This window comes from Cavia porcellus, unplaced genomic scaffold (genome assembly GCF_034190915.1).
Source record: "Cavia porcellus strain 051 isolate PalLab524CR breed Dunkin Hartley unplaced genomic scaffold, mCavPor4.1 scaffold_18, whole genome shotgun sequence".
In the NCBI taxonomy this organism is placed as follows: domain Eukaryota; kingdom Metazoa; phylum Chordata; class Mammalia; order Rodentia; family Caviidae; genus Cavia; species Cavia porcellus.
The window spans coordinates 41,780,019-41,802,592 of record NW_026947501.1 but is presented as its reverse complement, the minus strand read 5'-3'; the positions used below and the strand labels follow the sequence as shown (position 1 = coordinate 41,802,592).

The window sequence follows — 22,574 nt, the reverse complement described above, 5'->3', positions numbered from 1 at the left end:
TGCAACTGCATAACCAGACTGGGCTTTAAGTTGGGTTCAAGGCACGCTTGAAATGCACAGCAGAAACCTATCTCCAGATATATACCAAAACTTAAAAAACAACAATAATTCATGTGTAGACTGATGGGTAATGATGTTAAATATGAAATTATATTCATCATGTTAAGTCAGTGTGCTTTCTTAGTGTTCATGTTTGAAAGTCAGATGAGGATATTCAGTAAAAAATGACACTATGGAAAAAGCACCAGAGAAATGAAATACTGCTCACTCTGGAGATGGAGGAAAATGCCACCAGTCAAAGAACGAAAGAAACTCCTAGTACAGAAAAGACTAGAGAGAGAGTTTGTCTATAACATACAAATTGAAAGCACCCTGCAATACACTGTTTTCAGTCAGGTGATGAATATAATATAAGTAAAGGAACAAATATAAAGAAAGGAATCTCTCATTTCTACCCCACGAGTTGGTAAATTATTATAAAACAATAAAAAGTTAATACAAACATCTCGACTACATTGTCCTATCACAAAGCATCTAGGAGACATGAAGCCTCTCTATCTTCTACACAGTACTACAGACTTCCTCATGCAACATTTTAGACACCTTCTCTCAGGCAGCAGGAGGAAGTTTTCAAGCACTGGGCCACATGGAGTGCAAGCAGCTGGGGAGAGCCTGAGAGGAAGTTTTTGTTCGAGGCTGAATCACTGTGGGAGGAGCACTAATAAACTGCTGGCAGAAATAATCTGCCACATCTTCAGCCTGCAGGCTGCTGATGGTGAGAGTGAAATCGGTGCCAGACCCACTGCCACTGAACCGGTCTGGGACCCCAGATGCTCGGGTGGATGCCCAATAGATGAGCAGTTTGGGAGATTGGCCTGGTTTCTGCTGGTACCAGCTTAAAAGATGCTTGTTGTTACCACTGTAAAAAAGACTCTGGCTGGACTTGCAGTGGATGGTGACTCTCTCTCCAGGCGACACAGCCATGGTGGCTGGAGACTGGGTCATCACAATGTCACCAACGACACCTGCAATCAGGAAAGCAAAGTGTTATACATGGACATACACATACAAGCTTCATCTTATTAGTATTGTAATAAATCATTTAAAATGTACATAAATGCTACTGCAAATTAGTACACACTTGGGTCATGTTTTTAATCATTGTACTTTAAAATTATAATTTTAACTCCATAAAGATACTATTCTAAGTGATTTTGGAACTCTCCAGATTCTCACCAGAGACCCAGAGCAACAGGCACATAAAGACCTGGATCTTCGACCTCATCTTGCTGCCCTGACTTCCTGATAGATCTCAGATCTCCTTGCAAATGCCTTGTTTATGAAGTCTGAGAAGTTGGGCTGGCCCTGGAGGAACCTATGAAAATTCATCTTTACATAGAGAAGCAAATTGCATGGGCAATGAGTTATGAAAGTAACTGATTAAATCAGGAACCGAAAATACCTCCATGGAAATTGAACTTGTGGGAGTTAAAAAAATGAGTAGTTCATTCAGAAACACTAAGATCATTTTAGAAGTTCTAAAATTAAACCACCTGATGGCCTATGTAAGGACTTTAGTCTCAAATCAACAAAACCAATTCAAATGAATTTTGCATATTACAGAAATAATAGGCTAACTCCCTATCAGCACACTAACACAAAAAATATGCTAGAAAAACCAATAATATAAAAAATAGAACAAAAAAAGAGAGAGAGACAGAGGGAAGAAATAGGGAAAGACAAGAGGAAACAATCTCTAAACAAATTCACATTTTTAATGACCAAAAGAATGTCTGCTTTCCAAAGCCACTTTTATCCTGATGGTGAGGAGCACAGGAATTGGCTGAGCTCCAGAGTATCCCTGTGCCTGGGCCACACACTCTAGAGATTTAAGCTGGGGGCAAGAAGAACTCCATGACAGTGTCAATCAACAACACACAGATGACTCTACTTTCCACAGCTACTGGGGAATGAGGATAGGGATCCAAGTAAATTGGAAAATGGAGCAAAACAGAAAAACAGCATAAAATATAATTGGAAAATGATGGCTACAAGGCAACATTGCAAAACTATTTACTACAAACACACCTAGACTGGGTAAGATAGAAATCCACAAACATGAAATTAGTTTAAATTGGCAGTTCTGACAATTAGGTACCTAGTTAAAGTCTCCCTGAAGGAAGACACCAACATTCTCATTCCCTAAGAAGACTTACACATAATATGTCTACTGTAAATAAACCATAAATTGAGATTAATGGAAACCCAAATCAAAGTAATTTGAGTGGGAATGAAATATAAGCAAAGAATTTGTTGCTCCAATTGATTGAAAACATTTTTAGAAACATGATTTATAAATATATTGAAATTCAAAATAAATTATAATACTATAGGTATATTCAGAACATAAAAAGCTAAAACATTTAAAAAAATATTAATCAATATTAACCAATTGAAATCTCAGTGTATCTCATATCCAGTAAAATTATTTAACAGAACTTGAAGTTTAATATCAAGCCAGAAATATTTTGTCCACCAGAGATATTAAGTTTTCTATTAATTCAAGTTGGCTTTACTTCATATTTAATTAATTCTATTTTTTGTGTATAAAATATTATTATAATAAATTACAACAGGATATTAAATTTTCATAAAATTATTAGGATAACATCATATGAGAGATATCCTGCGGGTTGAGGAAGTTCCTAATTTCCCAGGGTATGAAAACAAAGAATAAGTGAAACTGTCTACATTTATCCCTCACAAGCTGGCATTTTCTCTAGAGCTTTGTTCCAATTCATAACTTGCCTTTGGTTTTGCTTTAAGGAGCTCAAATTTCTTTTCTTTCATTTCACTTATTAGTGCTTGTTCAAGGTAAGCAGGTGGATAAGAGGGTCTTCAATACCCAGGATAATCAGACATAAAAACAGATCATCCCCTTTCTGGACAATGCAGGCATTTGCAGCTGCCTAGTTCTAATTCGAGTGTTCTTAGGTATTCTACTACCTAGATGCATGAGAGGACTATACCTAACACTTGTTCCTCATACTCTCAGTGTTTAGTGGGCATACACACAAATAAGTTAAAAATAGGCATACTCTTTTATTCATAATGTAACGGAATACCTAGTTCCTCATTTTACCACAAGTCACAATAGACAGGGGATCACAAAAGAGAGGGATACATTAGACTCCTTGGACTATCATAAAATTATTACAAACTTTTAGACTGAAAACAACAGAGGATTACCCTCTCTCAGCATGGGAGACAGGAAGCCTGGAATGAAATTTGCTCTTCAGCTCTGATCCAGCTCTGTTGCTCACAATGAGCTTCTTGGAAGAGGCCTAGGAGAAAGGCAGGCAGAGGTCCAGATTACCCTAAGACATTCAAAGACTGGTCTTTTCTGCCTCTTATGTATGGTATCACCTTTTACTCTGTGGACAGGTGATGGTAATGACCTAGAATATGTGGCCAGAAGGAGGAAATTTGGAGAGCTTTTCTCCATCTTCATTCAGAAAATCATGAACATAAAATTATCTCTTGCCCATTCTGTGCCATACCAAAATGGTTCTCCTCTTCAGAAATGTTTTTGATTAATCTGATATGGAGAGACAGAAATAAGCCCAACAATACACTAGTTTAAAAAGTAGTTACCAGGAAGTTTAATATTTACTGTGTAAATTATAGTTCTCCCTAGAAGAAAAAAATAGATTTTTTACAACTCAGTTCTTTTGACTTAAGCATCCTTATGGAGTATAATTACTAGGCCTGGGGAAAATATTCTACCATTGGTTTCTAACATTCTTATAATTTGTTTGGTAATTGCAGATGTCAGAAGCTCTTAACTAACTCCATCTTCTTAATGAGAAAAAACACAGATGATCAGCACTTGTGAAGTAGGATATATCTGTTTCTCTCATAAGCAGGGACAGAAGTAAGCATGTTGTCTTTTTTCCTCCCAGACACTGATTTGGAAGAAAACATGTTAACTAGGATCTCTTCTGCAGGAGGGTCACATGCATTGCCATCCCTACACAGGTCCAAAATTTCAGACTCGGGTCTTTCAAATCCCTGTCCAAATAAAATGGAGTATTTCTCTTTGTTTTTCTTTTTAACATAGAATAAATCTTACCTTCATTGGTTCATGCAAGGGGCCAACAATCCTGGCCTTGACTTCTCCCATGTCACTCAACCAGCAAGTTTCAATAGCATGCCCTGGATAAAATTTTTCCTTGCAAGTCACAGATCTAATAATTTAGGAGGAAGCAGTTGGTGCAGCTAGGCTCACTGACCCATGGCCTGATGAGGTTTGTGTAGGAGTCTGAAGCACTGAAAGAGGTAAATTTTAATATTGCTGACAGTAATAATTGCCATAACTTCTGCTTTGGCGTTGTTTATGGTTTGAGGGAAGTCTGACACAGACCCATTGCCACTGAACCAGTCGGGGTTCTGAGATGCCTGAGTGGATGCCCAGGGGGTGAGCAGTCTGGGGGCCTATTCTGGTTTCTGCTGACACCAGGATAAGTGATTACTACTTTGTTTGCTCCAAACAAGACTCTTGCTGGATGGAAAATGATGGTAACAATCTCCCCCACAGCTGCAGTCATGGAGCATGGAGTCAAGTTTACCATGATAGCTCCATAGGCCACTGAACCAAAAGTACAGAAGGATCATCCACTGCCTACCCCCAAAGGCACCCAAATGCAAACAAATTGTCATACACACATTGCAGTCTACAGTGTAAAATTCATTTTAAATTGTTATTAACAGTCAGCATGCCCTTCAGTCCTTAATGGGAAAAGTTTTTAGCCTATGATATCATAAACATATATTTTCTCTTATACAGATCTTACTCTGAAGACATTGCAGTTTTAAATTTTCAACAGAGATCCATAGGAACAGAACTAGTAAATCCTGGGTCTCAGATACCATCTTGCTTATCCTGTCTCAAAGACAATTCCTTTTTCACTGCAAAGTCCTTTTTAACAAAGTCTGGGGAGGTGATCTGGAGTTATGGTGACACATGCAAAATGATCAAAAGAAGAAAATTGAATTACCATTGTATTGTAAAATTATCTGACATGTATCAGGAGGTAAAAAATAATACAATCATCTGAGGTGTAGTCGTGTGATTAAAAAAGCCATTGCACTCAAATTACGAGATTTGTAGTCAACTTCAAAACTCTGTTACTAAAAGTCAGTGAATTTACTAACCTGTCTATACTAAGTCAAAAAATTGTTTGAAATGGATGTAGTATCCAAAAAAATGGATGGCCTAGGTTCCTTAGATTAATAATCCTGATGAAATAATATAACCTAAAGAAAAAAGGGAAAGGACTCAGAGAAAGAGAGAAGAGAGAGAGAGAGAGAGAGAGAGAGAGAGAGAGAGAGAGAGAGAGAGAGAGAGGAGTGGATGGAAAGGAAAAGAAAGAAATAAAAACAAGAAAGGAAAGAAGAAATAAGAAAAGAAAGGAAGGAGGGAAAAGAAAAAAGGAAGGGAGACAAAAGCAAAGAAAAATAAAGCCAAATAGAGACTGGAGAGTAAGAACGAAGGAGAAAAGGAAAAGGAAGAAAAAGAACAAATAAGGAATAAATTAAAAAGGGAAGGAGGAAGGAAAAAAAAAGGGCAGAAGGGAGCAGCTGCAACTTGAAAGGAAAAAAGAAGAATCTCTTAAATATAATGTAAAGTAACTTTCAAACCAAGATTCTCTACAGAGAAAAATGAGACTTCAAATGTAATACACAGAAGAAAATAAAGAACATATCATCAATACTTTCACACAAAGAGATGATCATAAGTTCTCCATAGAGAAGAAAAGTGGAAGCCAATGAAGATTAGAAAGCACCAAGGATGGTTGGTAACCAAGGAAAAATGATATTGAAATCTTTTCATGGATGACTGACTAGGTCATCAGAAACTTTACCAATATTTTGTGGAGTTTATATCACGTAGAATTAAAATTATCAGAATAGTAATGGGGATACTTTAGAGAAGAAAATCCAGATAGTACCTAGACAGAGTCACAGCAGCCCACTGAGGAGGTCACCATCTTTCCTGCTTCCTGGTATCCCCTCCACCCTGGTAGCACTAACGCTCTGCTATCTACCAGGGTCATCAGTCCAGGATTAAGAAAATGAGCATGTGGTTTAATAGGTAGAACATTAAACACTTTGTTGAATTTTTACTTCTAAACTCATATTTTATTAGTTTTATTAATGTACACGTATAATAAATATTTATAGTATGAGGAGTAGGTACATACTTTTAACCTATCAGAATTATTTTTGACTGCTGCTTTCCTTCCCTTCTCTCCTCTTCCCACTATCTCTTGTTTTCTTACCAATTGGCAGAGGATTTATCTCTTCATTTTGTATTATCTGTATTATTTTGCTCTTCGATCTATTTATATTTTGGATTTCAAATAGAAGACAAACAATGTGGTATTTACTACTGTGTATCTCATTTATTTCACCTAACAAGTGGTCTCAAGGTATCTTCATTTTCTTACAAATGATTCAACCCTTTTTCTAGTCCAGTAGTACTCCAGTGTGCACAAATGCCACATTTTTTAATCCATTCATCTGTTGATAGACGCATGAGCTGCTTTCAAAATTTAATGCTAATAGTTGTGTTGCTATAATCGTGCATGTGCATGAATCACTGTAACATGATGTCTTTAACTCTGTTTGGAAGATAACTAGGACAGGAAGAGCACGGTCAAGCAGATTTTATATGTTTGCTTTTTTTGCAGAATCTCCTTACAGACTTCCATACTAGTTGTCCTCATCTACATTTCCATCAACAAACTAGAACAGTTCACTTTTTTCTCTACATCTTCACCAATATTCAGTATTATTTGATTTTTATATGGCAGACATTTTTTCTGGAAGAAGATGAAATCTCAGTATTGTTTAAAATGCATTTTCCTCAGGGACAGTGATCTATATTTACTATACATTTGTTCTTCTTCTGAAAGCTCTTTGTCCCTGTCAGTTATACATTTTTGATTGATATTTTTGGAGGTCTATTTCTTAAAGTTCTTCACATTTTGTCAGTATTAGTCTTCTTTCTGAGGAGCACAGGGAAAAGATTTCTTCCCATTCTACACTTTCTTTTCCCTTTTCTGGCTTCTACACAGAAGCATTTTTATTTTGATACAATTTAGCTTATTGTTTCTTAGTGTTATTTATGGTACAAATGGGTGTCTGTTCAAAAAGTCTATTTATGCGTGTGTTCTTGAAATTTTTACCTACATTATCTTCCAGCAAATTATGTGCTTCAAGTTTTAAAGCTCATGCTTTTGATTTTTTTCATTGTTTTTCCACCTGGTGAGGAATGTGGTTGAGGTTTCAAACTTCTCATGAGTGTATCCAGTTCTCCCAATGTCATTTGTTAACTTGGCTGTCTTTCCATCAGCCAGTGTTACTCACCTCTTTCTGAAAGATCAGATGAATGGATGCTCCCAGAGCTGTTTCTGCCTCTTTTGTTTCATTGCATTGACCATTGCTTCTGGATTTGTAGCCAGTACCATGACCATTTCTGTCACTATAGCTTTGTAATATATCTCAAAGTTTGGGATTGTGATGTTTCCATTTTACTCTTGTTGTCCAGGATTGAAATTGCTTTTCTGGATCTCTTGTGGTTCCATGTAAATTGCAGGATACTTTTTCTTAGTCTTGTGAGGATGATGCTGGTATTTTGGTTAGTATTGCATTAAAACTATATGACTGCTTTAATACCAAAGAATTTTCACAACATTCATTTTTACTGTCCAGAAGCAGGATATAATATATTTATTTTCTGATGTTTCAATGTGATCTTCCAACTTCTTTTCCAGACTACCGTAGTTCTTATTTACAGATCTTTTACTAACTCCTAAGCACTTAACTTTCCTTTAAACCATACAAATATTATTATTTTCCTAATTTCTTTCTCAGGAGGTTCATATTTTGGATATGGATAACTGAGGCTGGTGATTGTTCTTTTTAGTATATTTAGGTCTGGAGGAAGCCGTTCGCCACCTAGTGAGAACATGCAGGCTGTACAATGAAGAGGTCCACAGAGCAAAGCTGTTGTTCTTTGCCAATCACAAGCAACATTAACTCCCAGCCAATGAATGGCTCATTTTTTTTTTATTTAAAGAAAAGGAAACAAAAATAAAATATGTGAAGATAAAAAAAGGGTAGAAATATACAAAATTACAGAAAAATAAATGGAAGAAATCGCTGATTGATAAGTTACATATTGTCATCTTAGAAATAGCTGTTCAGGTTACAAAATTAAAGTATTTAAAATGACAGTCAAAAAGTGACACTGCAAACAGTTCTGCTCAATGACCGAACAAAAACTCAATAATATGGTTATCAGTCCTACACACTTGTTTTACATCTCAAAGAGGGTAAGATTAACCATATCAAAACAGAACAAAACAGTTAAAAGTACAATTTAAAGAAATACAGATTTCAAAGCAAGTCCACTGGAAATCTTCACTGTCTATCTAACTGTCTCTAGTTTCTTACAAATAGTTGTCCCCATCTTCACCCACATTATATACATATTGCATATTATAGAGCTACTCAAATCATTACAGGATGATGAAGGCTTTTTAGGTCTTCAAGATCTAACATTAGGGTAGACAATAATAACTACTATCGCATCTCTCATTCTCTTCGTGGTAGCCATCCCCATCTTTACATATGCTGAGATTGAACTTAAGAGACTATCATTCTGATCAGTGAATAATAGTATTGGTAGAATTTTTATCATAATGCTACAAATTAACATTGGGTTTCTTAGTGTCTCTTCTTCAGAGTATCTGTTCCCATAAATATATTTTTTTAATCCCATGTGTTAATTTCTACATATATATCTCTCCTCTCTGTATTATAGGGAAAAACAAATCATAACAAGACAGCAAAACAAATTCCTAGAAAAACATGCAATGGATAAGACATATAAGACCACAATATAGGTGATCTTCCATAGTTACTATGTTTTCTCTTGTTATTTTCAATAGATTGTCCACATCATTGACTTAATATAGTTAAATATAGTATTCCCTATTTTTATAAAAACACAGCTTTGAAAGTGTAGGATTTGAGAGCTGTTAATAATTAATACCAGTATGGATATACTTTACATCTTGTCATCTTCAGAGTAGTTGGAATGGCTCATTTTGAAAGCCACCAGTGAAGTCTTGGGATGACTGTGACACACTCAGAATCAGCAGAGTGTAAGTTGAGAATGCTGGAGTTTCTTATGGTTTGCAACGTCTACAGGATCCATCTACAGGGTTAGATTCTCAATAAGATCTTTCTGCTTGGGTGGATTTGTGTCCTTATGTGATGCTACTACTCTGGAGAACAGCAAGGACAGCTTTCTGAAGGTTTTGTAATAGACTGAGATTGATGCATTGAGAGCTACAGGTTTTAACAAACATCTATATTCCCCCAGTGCATGAGCTACCTTTCAACCCATTACTGACCTTGTCACTTACAAAGGCCTTGGCATGGCAAACATGGCAGAAAACACAGATGACTCCTTTTGTGCAGTGTCAGGTGACAAGACTGCATGTAAGGAGTATATAAGTAACAAGAACCTTTGCTCAGGTGAACAGAAAGAGGACAGTGAAGGTGACTTCTTTGAAAATTCCTGGGGTGTTATTAAAGTTGGAATACAAATCAAAGCACATGCATGCAAAAAGACCTTAGTGGAAAAATGAATAAAAGGATGATATTGTAATAGTCCTATTGTATTTAAACTTGTATTTTTCTCTTATTTCATAACCAATCATAGAATAACCTCATGTTCTGAGATTTAGCTGCAGGAGAGCAACAAGGATCTCAGTGTAAATGACCCCATGATTTGGAAAGGGGTAGTAAGCTGGTCACACAGGTTTACCACTTCCCACTTCAGATCCTGGCACTAAAACAAGTGAAAGCCACAGGAAAAAAGACAGCAGTGACAGTTGTAGGACCAATGTTTTCCTAAGAACAGATACATTGTGCTTAGGGGCCCAGAGCCACACACTGAGAAGTGCATGAGACAGAGCCAGAAGAATTCATAGTGACTATGACAATTGGGGTCTGAGGTGGAGAAATCAATGCAAGCCCTGAGAGAACAAGCACTCTCCCTGCTCACCTCACAGTGAGCTGAGCTCTTAATCCTCAGCAGTTCACTCCTGTAGACTCTTTAATGCTACTAAATTACATGCAAAAGGGCCCTTTCTGCAAAGGGCTGATTCACACTAAATTTTCAAGCTGAAGAAATACTCTAAAGATGTACAACCTGGACAGATAATCACTGAGACGGGAGAACACAGTCCAGCTCTATATCTAGAGAGATTACTTTACTCAAGCCCACAAAAAATAAAAATTCATTTTCTAGCCACATTGAAAGCCAGCAATAAGGAAATATACAGAGAAAAGTCATTGGAAAGATGCACAACAGAGTGTCAGCACCTCCTGCCTAAGTGCAGGGTACCAATGAGGCACCAGCCTTGGGTGACAGGCTGAGTAGAACGTGGACACAAAGCACAGGAAGATGAATGAGATAAACTGAGTGGAGAAAAGAGCAGAGCCTGCAGCAGAATCCCTGCTGGGAACCTGTTTGCTACCTGTCAGTGGCAGAAACAGGGAAAACCTGCTGGAGTTCTGAAGTCAGCAGAGGCTCCAAAGGACTAGAGCCTTTGTAGGTTTCTCTAGGGTGTGTATGTGTATGTGTGTGCGGGGGGGATGTCTAAGTTTTCCTTCCTATGAGTACTAATGTTCTTCTGTTTCCTATGAAGCTCTCCATGTGTTAATTCACCTGTGGCTTCTTCAGATGGTGCTTTTCAGTGGTATTCAATCCGGCCTGATATTCTGGTTTAACTGTTGGTTTCTCTCTCCATCTGTTTTCTCAGCTCTTACTTTCAATCTCATTTTTCCTGATCTGAATTATTTTCCACCTCACACCTTCTCCAATCCATCAGGTCTTCCATCTTCTAATTTGCGCTTAATTTTTGCCTCTACCTTAAACATATTCTGCTCTTTTATCTACAAAAAAAACTAAGAGTATTCAATATGCAATAGCATCATAACAGAGTACACTCAGGTTCTCACCACCAAGAGTTATTTCATAGTGTTTCTGAAATAGTGTTTGCTGGTCACTCATTGTTCCCCATTTCGCTGTGTCCTCTTTTGGATCAATGTAGGTCTCTCCCCACCGTCACTGTCTCACATCCTTCCCCTCCCCTTACACCCTCGCACGCTCCTCACCCTCCCTCATATTTTTTGAATATTGAACGTATTAGTAGAACATAACTTTTGGTTTTTCTATACTTTAGTGTGTATATGAGGAGCCCATACATATAAAAGAAAACTGTAAATGAGTTTAAAATGTTTTCTAAAATGTTTGGAATTGACCTGTCAAGTTTTACTTCATCAAAGTTTGTCATATGATCTTTCAATATAGCTTTTCTTTGAGTTTATAAATTGGATAGAATCTCCACAAAGACTGCTCTGCTTTTCTACCTATGTGTCCCTCACTTTTTTCACCATTATATGCATTTAAAAATAATATCAAAACTGATGTGTTTCTTCTATTATAGTGTCTTTGTTTTAGTCTCCTGTTTTTCTTAGTTGTTCTTTTAATTTAATTATATATTTATCATGTACCTCACCATCTTTTCTCAGTCCTTTCTAATCATTTGTATTCTTGTATCATTGTAAAAATAGAAAACTTGCTAAACCAGATCAACATTATACCCCAACATATGACTGGTTCTTTTCAGGTGGATGTTTCCAGTACCTGTCCCCTGCTAGCAGTTCAGTGCTGGGGATCCCTAGTAGCAGGTATTGCTAGACCAACTAACACACAACACTCAATATAAAAGCAAAGAAATAATGAGAAATAAGTGAATCAGATACCTCAACATTTTATAGCTTTCCAACAGCTGACAGAAAATAAAGTGGACAAAATGTGTCTTGGAAAGACCTCACAAACCAAGTGATCAAATGTTTGAAGAGATCAACTGAAAATATGCATAGAATATTTGATGAACTCAAAGAAGATTTTCATAAGCAAAGGACTGCTTTGAAATAAGATGTTCAACACACTTAAAGAAGACACAATGAGATGACTGAATTAAATTAAATCTATGCAAGATAATAATTAACTGCGTTGGGAGGACTTTATAGTTATATCAAAGAATAAAGCATAACTTTTGGAAATGAAAGACACAACTGCAAGCCATGCCAGCAGACCACACCAATCAGAAGATGAAATATCAAAACTTGAGGAAAGAATGATATAGTAGACTACTGGGAGATTCTCCTTTATTCAAAAGAAACCAAGACAAGTTGATTTGAGAGATCATAGAAGACTCTAAAAGTCATAAGCTAAGAATTTGAGAAGACAATCAAGGGCTAGAAAAGAAAATAAATCTATAAGACATTACTCTCTAAAATTATTGCAGAAAAATTTCCAATATGACAAAGAAATGCAGATTCAAATAATATGATTTTTAAAGCCCCAAGTAAACAGGACCTGAAAATTTTCTCTGCACAACACTTTAAGGAAAAATCAAGAGAATCAGAACGAAGGAAGAATACTAAAAACATGACAGATGTATGAAGTAATTTACAAAGAAGAATCCTATCGGAGTTATGCCACATTTGTCACTATAAATTTAAGGCCAGGAGAGCTTTGAGGAGCATAGAAAGTCCAAAAAATAAAACTTTCAATGCACACTGTAATATTCTACAAAAATATACTTCCAAATCTAGGGAAAAATAGAAAATTTTTGTGACAAAAGCTTTTTAAGCAGTTCATGACAACTATTCCAGCATTACAAAAAGTTAAAAATGGATCAAGGAAAAATCTAAAATTCAGTAACAGGAAAATTTTGTAATGACCGGAAGTAGTCAATATCTTTCAGTAAAACCTCCCAATGTGAATGCACTTATGTATAGTATTTTAAGATCATAGACTTCAATATTAAATATTCTAGACATGCAAAATTAAATTGAGCCAGGATCAGGGATGCATACCTGTGTTTCCATCACTTGAGAGGCTGAGGCAGGAGGAACCTTGCAACTTAAAAGCCAGCCTGAGATACCAATTGTGTTCATGCCCAGGTTAAACTGCAGAGTGTAAACCTATCTCCAAAAAATGCCAAAATAAATGGATAATTCTTGTGAAGACTGTGCCTGATACTAAATACAAAATTATATTCATCATTAAAAGTCAGTACATTTGTTAGCATTAATATTTGAAAAGCAGAAGTAGATATTCAGAGAGAAATGTCACTGTGGAACCAACGCCACAAGAATGAAATGCGGCTTGCTCTAGAGATTTTAGAAAAGTTCAACAGTCAAGGGATGAAAGGAACTCAAGATGTGGAAAAGCGAAGATACAGAGTTTGTCCAACAGAATACAAATGGAAAGCACCTGCCATAGTTTATGTTCTTTAGTGGATCAGTTTCTGCAATATTGTTTTGTATCCATATAATATTAACCTCATAATTCACCTCAGTTTTCACTGTGGGCCTCTCAGATACTATATTATGAAAGAGAAAAGTAGTCTATGATTTAAGGAAGTTTCTCAGATCCAAGGACAATACTTTGAAAATGAGTAAATCTGCATAAATTTAGTCTTAAAAAGTCAGTGTTTTCTTCAAATTGTGGTTTAAATTTATTATTTTTATTTGTTACTACACTTAGGAGTATGAATTTCTTTCATTTCATCTACTAGCACTTAATCAAATTAAGCAGATATAGAATAATGTCTTAAAGTCTAGAAAAATCATGTAAACATGACTGTTTATTTAAAATACACAGACACACAAACTAAAAATTCACATATTATTTTGGTTTCCATCATAATTAAGGGAAATATGACACAGTACCTTCTCCCATAAGCTAAGTTGCCACAGTGCATACTGTGTGTGTTGATTACCTGAGCAATCATAGAAGATGTCAAGAAAATTTTGAACTGAAAAAACACACAGGCTTATCTTCTCCTAGCAATAGGCCCTGAGGTTTGCAATGAAACTCCCTGAGCAACTCTGAACCAATATTCTTTCCTTAATGACTACCTTGGATAGAGGCCCTGGGAATGGTCAGTCATAGATGCATGTTGTCCTGAAATACTAAACATTGGACTCATTCAGGCTCTGGTAAATTATGGAAACTCCCATTGCTCTGTGAACTCAGGACTGTGGTTGCCCAAAATCCTTGAAAATAATGAGTATACAGAGAAATAATTTTTCTATGTTTATCAGAAAAATAAAGTGAATGCAAAATTACCCCTAGTTCTTTTGTGCAATGATCTCCAGGAAATTGTTCCCGTCAAAGTATTTTGATGTATCTGATTTGGAGAGAAAATGAGGAACATGGCAGGATACTCACCAGTGCATTAAAACTAATTGCTGGAGATTTCATGTGCTCTTACCTAAGAAATAATTCTCCATGAATGAAAAAGATAGAACTTTTGCCCCTGCCAAGCTCCTTTCACTTGAGTGCCCCTTTTAGTTTTAATCACAAGGTCCAGGAAAAGACTACACCCAGCACGTTTCTAACCGGCTTCTATTGCTCTTGGTAACAGTAGTTACCAGAAACTGCTTGCTAGTTACATACCATAATATTAATCATACAAGACTCAGAAGATCAATACTTGTGAAGGAAGAGCTTTCATTTTGTTTTCCAAGGTAGGAAAGAGTCCAAGTAGATGGGCTGTCCGCTCCCACAGCCTGACTTGCATACACACCAACAGACTGGACTCCAAAACCACCTTCAGGGGCAAGGCAGGGTGCACTGTATCTCTCTTAGTGATCCCATTTTCACAGTGAGTGCTTTCCACCTTCTGCTGTTGAAAATGTGAGCATTTTTCCTATTGTTATTCCTCCAAACATGGAAAAAGTTGTACCTCATTCAGTTCACAAAAGAGGCCATCCACCCATCTCTTACCTCTTTCCACATCCTTGCACCCAATGGGGATTTTCATAGTGTCCCCCAGGGAGGGTCTTTACTTGTCAGTTTGAAACAATGACTGAGTACTACTTTGCTTGACTGATCAGAATGCTTCAGTTTAACTTCTCCAGTGAGGCTCTCAGTTCAGCTCCTGGGCTGCTCACACTGTGGACATCTGGTAAGAACAGGGACTGATAAAGAAGGAGAATGGGGTGAGAGGTCGACCTCTGAGTATTTACCATTGCCCATGTCTGCTCCATCCATGTGTAAGGCCTGCAGGTCTTCTCCTTCAGGACAGGTGTGTGACATTTAGATCTTTGACAGTGACAGAGATGCCAGAAAGAGCAAGGGCCTGTGATCTGGTGAAGTGTTAACCTCAAAATCAGGAACTGTTACCTGCAAGAGATTTTAGTGGGCCCTTTGTGGTTAAAACCTCGTGCCAACTTCAACATTGAATATTTGCCCTTTATTATTAAAATTTAAAAATTTAGCTTGAAATATACAGAAAAAGAAAAATTTAAAAATGAACTCATACTTGTCCTTCATTATTTTGGTATACACTGAGAATAGTGTGATGGGCCAGATTAGACTCTTCCAGCCTATTACCAATGGAAACCAGAATTCCATGCCCTGCAGGTCAAGTCTGAGCATCACGCTCAGGGGTAAAAGCAGATTTGGCCTTACAAACAAGCCAGGCCACACTCCGCCTATAAGATTTATAAGAATATTTACTTTTAGGGATTCAGAAAGGTTCAGTTGCAGTATGTAGGACAGATTTCCCACACAGTATCTGCCAGGTGGAAGCTGAGGATGTCACAGTTTATTACTGTGTGCAAGGGGCCATATCATTACCCTCTGTGCTACTTCTCTGGGAAGCAGCACAGACAGTTGTCTGAGGCTGTGTAAGAGAAACAAGATGGTGCACTGAGAGCAACAAACTGTAACTAAGGTCTGTGTCCCCAGTGCTTCAGCTACTTAACAAACACAATCCCCTGATGACCTTGTCATTTAAAAGGGCTTCACAGGACAATCATGGCAAAAAAAAAGAGGTGATCCAATGTCTTAAGATTCAGTAGAGAAGACTGAGTGGGAAAGACTGCATAAGTAACAAGGACTTATGCTCTGGTGAAGACTGAACAGAAAGAGGATGACAGTGAGGATGACCTCCTTGGAAATTCCTTTAAATTTATTAAACTTGGAATATAAATCAGGTAGCAAACATTAAAAAGACTGTATTTTAAGTAATTTAGAAAAAATATGTTAAAGGCCTGTAATATTTTTATTTATACTGGTACTTTTTCTTAATACATAATCAGTCACAGAGGTACTGTACATTCTTCTGAGTTTTACCTCCAGGAGAACAACAAAAATCTCAGAGAAAATGGTCTCATAGTTTTAAAGAGGAGAGTCAAAGTACCGATGTTGAAATATCCAAGAATTTTGTATTCTGTAAAATAAATTTTTCTCACTGAAATCTAGAAACTCGGGGTAACAGCAGGGGCTTATCATAACCTGCTGGCTCATTGGTGCACAGATTAGCAACCAACACCAGGAGCCCTCTTTCCCTACTGCTCCCACCTGCAGACACAGAACCTGAGCAAACTGCCCCCAAAACAGGGCACTATGGGCACTATGCCTTGTTTAAGCCAGAGAATCTCAAAGACACCAGTGACAGAGTTAGGACCACTGTGTGTCTTAGAACAGAGACAAGGGACACCATCGTACTCAGAAACCCACAAACAGGCATTAAGAAATCTGTGAGACAAAACCTCAGGGACTTGCAGTGACTGTGACATGTGGGGTGCTGAGGTGGAGAAAGCAATGCAAAGCCCTGGGGACCAAACACACTGCCACATCCCTCAAGGCAGCTGAGTTCTGCACCTGTGACAGTTCTTTCAGCAAGCCTGCTGCTACTAAATAATCTGTCTGAGGGCTCTCTTCTACGGAGCTCTAAGTAGCACTAAATTTACCAGCTGGGAAGAGATTGCAAAGCTGAACAACCTGGACAGGAATGAATAACACAATTCACCAATGTGTCTGTGGAGATTACTTCCTGCCAATCCATAAAAGCCATTGATTTCCTGACCAAATTGAAAGCCAGTAAGAAGTAGGAAAGGGACTAAAAAAAGTCATCAGAATAGCATACAACAGTGGGATTATCACTTTCTGCCTGATCATAGGGGACCAGAGTTTGCCAGCCATGGGGGACAGGCTGAGTAGATCTTGGACAGAGAGCACAGCAAGCTGAGCAAGATAAGGTGGATAAAGCAAACAGTAGAGCCTGCAGTAGAATCCCTACTGGGAACCTGTTTGCTACCTGATGGTGAGACAAAAAGTGGTGACCTGCATGAGCTCTGAGGTCAACATAGGCTCCCTCTAGCAAACTGCAGCCTTTATAGGTTTTGCCTCTGTGTGTGTGTGTGTGTGTGTGTGTGTGTGTGTGTGTGTGTGTGTCTGTGTGTGTGTGTGTGTGTGTGTGTGTGTGTGTGCACGTGCGCCATGTTTTGGAGGTTTTTATTGGTTGAGTGCCAGTCCTTTGTATGTTTGGTATTCTGGCTCTACTTTTGGAATGGTTGTTACATAGTCCATACACTCTGTATAATATAACAGCTCTCACAGAGCAGGAAGCTATGGAAGGTAACTTTTATAAAAAAAATTGGCCGTTGTCATATGATCCTGAGACTAATGCACTGTCAGCCCACAGATGACTGACCACCAGCCTGCCTTTTTATAAAGTGTCAAATATGTTGCCTGCCATAACAAGATTGATGTTCTAGGACTGCAAATCTGCCATCAGTACCTCAGAGGAATGGAGCTTTCAAGAACCTGAGCCTCCATCCATCCCACTGTGTTCATTCTACAAGTAGGAAACAGGCTTACACTGGACAAGGTCACTTGCTTTGTTCAGGAAACAGAATTGAATTCTCAGTTTACTGCCATCACTTGACCCAACCCTCAATTCTGCATGTTATAGGCACCACACAGTTAGGTCCTGATGCTCTAACATGATTAGAACATGACACACTTGTGAATGGGTCCATTCATTCCACTTGTTAAGAAAAATATGGCACCAACAAAAGCAAAATAAATAATTTTTTAAACAGGATTTTGCCACAAGTTGAAACATTTCCTATTGATATTCCTTTGTTCATTATATGCTCTTTCAATAATTACAATACTGATATTTTCAGGCAGGCAATTTTCAGATTAATTTTACCTTTCTAAATGCTTCATTTAATGTTATTTATCTGAATTAACTGTATTTGCATACCTCGAACCTTAGAAACACTACATAGGTCTTTCTTCTCTCACCCTAACCTATCTGAGTTATCAGGGACTCCAGAAAGGGGAATGAGATTTAGATACCTGTGATTTGGCCATTGCCATGAAGAAGAGGCTAGCAGTGTAAAACTTATAAATCCTACATTAAGGTACCCTACAAGAGGTTTGAGAGATTCTCACAATCAAAATTCTTCCCATACAAAGCCCACATTCTGAGGGAAAGAACACCAGACTCCCGAGAGCCAGAGCCATAATAGGGATGGAATGTTATCTTGGCTTGGATGGCATTATGGCAGCAAGATGGGTGATAAGGAGCTGAGGACCGTAGGTAGAAGAAGAACTCAATAGCTTCAGAGACAGAAAGGCAGCCCAGATGGTAGGCAGAGGAGAGAAGAAGAGACCTGGTTAAAAATCATAGGCAGTAGGGAGAGGTCAACACTGACCACACTGGCACCATCCACAAAGCCCAGGAAAATCTCAGTTCTGGAGCTGCAAGGATAGCACAATGCTATACTTTTATGCTACCATGTGAAGTCTCTGCATCCATCTAAGGAGCACAGTGGACAGCAATGTAAACAAAAAGGGGAGAGCAAGTGAATGGAGAGAAGCAGAAGGGAGGAGAGAGAAGGAATATAGAGTGGAGGGGACATAAGGGGAGAAAAGAAAGGAAAGGAAAGGAAATAAAATGAAATGAGAAGAAAGGGAGGAGAGGAGAGGAGAGGAGAGGAGAGGAGAGGAGAGGAGAGGAGAGGAGAGGAGAGGAGAGGAGAGGAGAGGAGAGGAGAGGAGAGGAGAGGAGAGGAGAGGAGAGGACAGGAGAGGATAGGAGAGGACAGGAGAGGAAAGGAGAGGAAAGAAAAGCAAAGAAAGAGATCCTATGTCCAACTTTATCCAGACCAGTCTCTTCTGAACCTTCTGGATGCAGATCTAGACACCAAAAGTTTTCAAAGCTCCCCCACAAGATTTCAAATACACCTTGCAAGAAGAGGAGCCACAAACAGAGGCTGAAGAAAGACACTGAGTTTCAAAGCACGATGAAAAACCTTTGAAGAGTGACAGCAAGAGAGTAATATGATTATTTTTCACTTTTGAGCTTTTTCATTTTATACATTAGTCTCCTGTGAGAAACAGAATCAACCACTTGCCTATGAATTTGTTTCCATGCAGGTGGATCTAACAAGAAAAACTTGTACTTACCATGCACTCATTCCATATCCTGCTACTATCCTGAGTAATTAGTATATAGTATTTATTAACCCTTAACAAAACATCATTAAAGCTATTAATATGCTCTTGCTTCAAATGAGAGGAAGAAACTTGTAAAATGATAAGTAATTTACCTACATTCACACAACTGTAATCAATTCAGTACAAGACTCTACTCATGTCCCTGGGCTAAGCTCCTACTACTGACCATGCCATAGCTCCTGCAAGTGACAGGGCAAGTGCTGTCCCGACAATGCATCCATCCTGCTAAGGAGCGGTTAGCTTCCCAGTCACTAATAGAGACATCAGCATAGCGATGATATTAGCATGACTCCATTCTGATATGAAATAGCATCAAAATTCTAAAGAGTGCTCACACTCAAGGTGATCCCACAACACTGATAAACTCTGAAAGCTAATATAAGGATGTCACCCTCTGTACTCACTAAGCCAATTCTTCACCCAAGTCCAAACCACATACCAATCTCATCATCTCACTGTTTATACAGTTACTACTTCGAGAAGAAAGAGCTGTGTGAATTTATACAGTTACTACTTCGAGAATAAAGGTCTGTGTGAATTTAGTACTTGTATTTTCTACTCACTACCTGTTTACAATATTACCCAACTCAGCAATTACTTCAGAGAGAAAAGATCTTCTACTTTCATACTAAGAAAACAGTTAGTTACACTTGAGAATTGGAATTTTTCCCTATATGAAATGTTCTTAATAAAGTCACACACTAACATCTTTCTATTAACCTTTAAATATCTAAGAAATGTATTTCATGCCCTACAAGATATATTTTTATTTTTAAGCAATGTTTACAGAGATAAAGTTGCATAAGCTCTTATCTACCCACTGTGTATATATCCATAAGATGTTGTCAGAAATGTACAGCTATGTATACCCCATATTTTGATTAAAGGACTGGTCCAGCATCCCTGAGATTTTCCAGATCCCAGAAGCCTTTTTTGCACAGGCTTCTCTCATCTCAAACAGATCTGAACTGCGCATCCACCTCCACATGGCTGAAGGCTGCAGGTTTACAGATAATCTGTGTCCACATTTCCTTTAATGAGTATTGGCTATTTCTATCACTCAAATTCATATGTATTTGGAGTAGATATGAAGTCCTTGGTAGGAAACCCCTGTGTTTTCCTTGGCAAAACACACGTGTCATCCATGGGCAACACTCAGTACATTTATATTTCTGTTGTTGATGTCGCTAGATCAAGGTAGTTATGAAATAAATTTTCAACCTGTATTTGCATCACTAAGGAGAAGAGGCAGCAGGATCACAGTAAGTTTTTAGGCCAGTCTGGGATACATAGTGAAGTAAAAGACAGCCTGGACTACATTGCAAGACTATGTCTCACAAAAATAAACAAACAAAAGAATCACATTCAAGGAGGGATCCTGAAGAAGCTTCAGGAATTTCAAACCATTATAAATAATGTATGAGCCTCTCACTTCCTTCTATGTCTCTATGACCCAAACTAGGTGCTCAATTCCTTCTTAAATTGAATGCAGTACTGAGAATAGTTTAGCACTTTGTGTTTGAGGAGGCACAAAGTTCTCTGTCAATAAGCACAGATTTGTATTAATTAATACAAGCTCTGATGAATAAACGACATGTGCTACTAAATACAAACATATTCGTCATTACAGGTAAGCACATTTTCTGATTCACATTTGAAAAGCAGAAAGAGATATTCAGAGACAAATGTCACTGTGGATCAAGCATCAGAAAATGAAATGCTGCTTCTTTTGGAGATGGAGGAAAAAGCCACAGGTCAAGGAGTGAAAAACAATTCAAGATAAAGGAAAGGGAAGAGATAGATACTGTTCTACAATGTACAAATAGAAAGCACCTGACAATATGTTAATTTCAGCACTTGAATATGATACTGTATTTTGTCCTTTGCAACTATAACTAATGAATTCCTTATTTCACTGCTGTGAATTTGTAAATTATTATAAAAGAATACAAAAATAATTCAAGTTTTGGTTGTATTGGTTGTATTTTACAATAGCAAAATATGTAGCAGACAGGAGCCTCTTTATCTTCTGCTCAGCACTGCAGACTTCATCTTGCACCAGGGTGACACAGTCTATCAGGCAGCAGGAGGAAGTATTCAAGCCCTGGGTCAGAGAAGGACCAAGCAGCTTGGGAGACCCTGAGAGAAAGTTTATGTTCAAGGCTGAGTCACTGTGGGAGGTGCACTAAGAGTCTTCAGACAGTAGTAATCTGCCACATTTTCAGCCTGCAAGCCGCTGATGGTGAGAGTGAAATCCGTGCCAGGACCACTGCCACTGAACAGGTCTGGGATCCCAGATCCCCTGACAGATGCCCAGTACATGAGCAGTTTTGGAGACTATCCTGATTTCTGCTGTAACCAGAATAAGAGAGTCTCATCAATATCACTGTGTAGAAGACTCTGGCTGGACTTGCAGTGGATGGTGATGCTCTCTCCAGGAGACACAGCCAGGGAGGCTGGAGACTGGGTCATTACAATGTCATCGCAGACACCTGCACTCAGGAATGCACAGTGATTTTACACACACACACACACACACACACACACACACACACACACACACACATAATTTTTATCCTATTAAGTTTGAAATATATCTATTAGAATGTTGTCACTTGTTATTCTGAATTAGTATATACCTGGGTGATATTATTTCTCATTGCATTTTAAAATTATAATTTTAACTCTACAAAGATACAAATCTATATGATTCTGGAACTGTCCAATTTCTCACCAGAGGCCCAAAGCAACAGATACATGAAGACCTGGATCTTCGAGTTCATCTTGCTGCCCCAACTCCCTGATGGAGCACATATTTCCTTGCAAAGGCTTCGTTTGTAAAGTATGAGAAGCTGGGCTGGCCATGGAGGAGCCAATGAAAATTCATCTTTACACAAAGAAGCAAATTGCATGGGCAAAGAGTTATGAAAGTAACTGTTAAACAAGAGCCAAAAATACCTTCACAGAAAATGTACGTAGGAGGCAACAAAAACACAGCAGTTAATTCAGAAACTATGAGATCATTTAAAAGGTCTAAAATTACTAACCCCTAGATGGCCTAGGACTTTGGTTGTAAACAAAAACAGATTTAAAC

At 37.9% G+C, this 22,574-nt stretch overlaps 1 pseudogene and 1 gene segment (V, D, J or C); both read right to left on the bottom strand.

Moving 5' to 3' along the window:
- Positions 1-630: 630 nt before the first annotated feature.
- Positions 631-1,356, bottom strand: LOC101788331 (immunoglobulin kappa variable 4-1-like). The segment is given in 2 exon segments: positions 631-1,025; positions 1,237-1,356. Coding segments are annotated over 2 exon segments (444 nt in total).
- Positions 1,357-21,637: 20,281 nt separating this feature from the next.
- Positions 21,638-22,263, bottom strand: LOC101788359 (immunoglobulin kappa variable 4-1-like; annotated as a pseudogene).
- Positions 22,264-22,574: the final 311 nt, after the last annotated feature.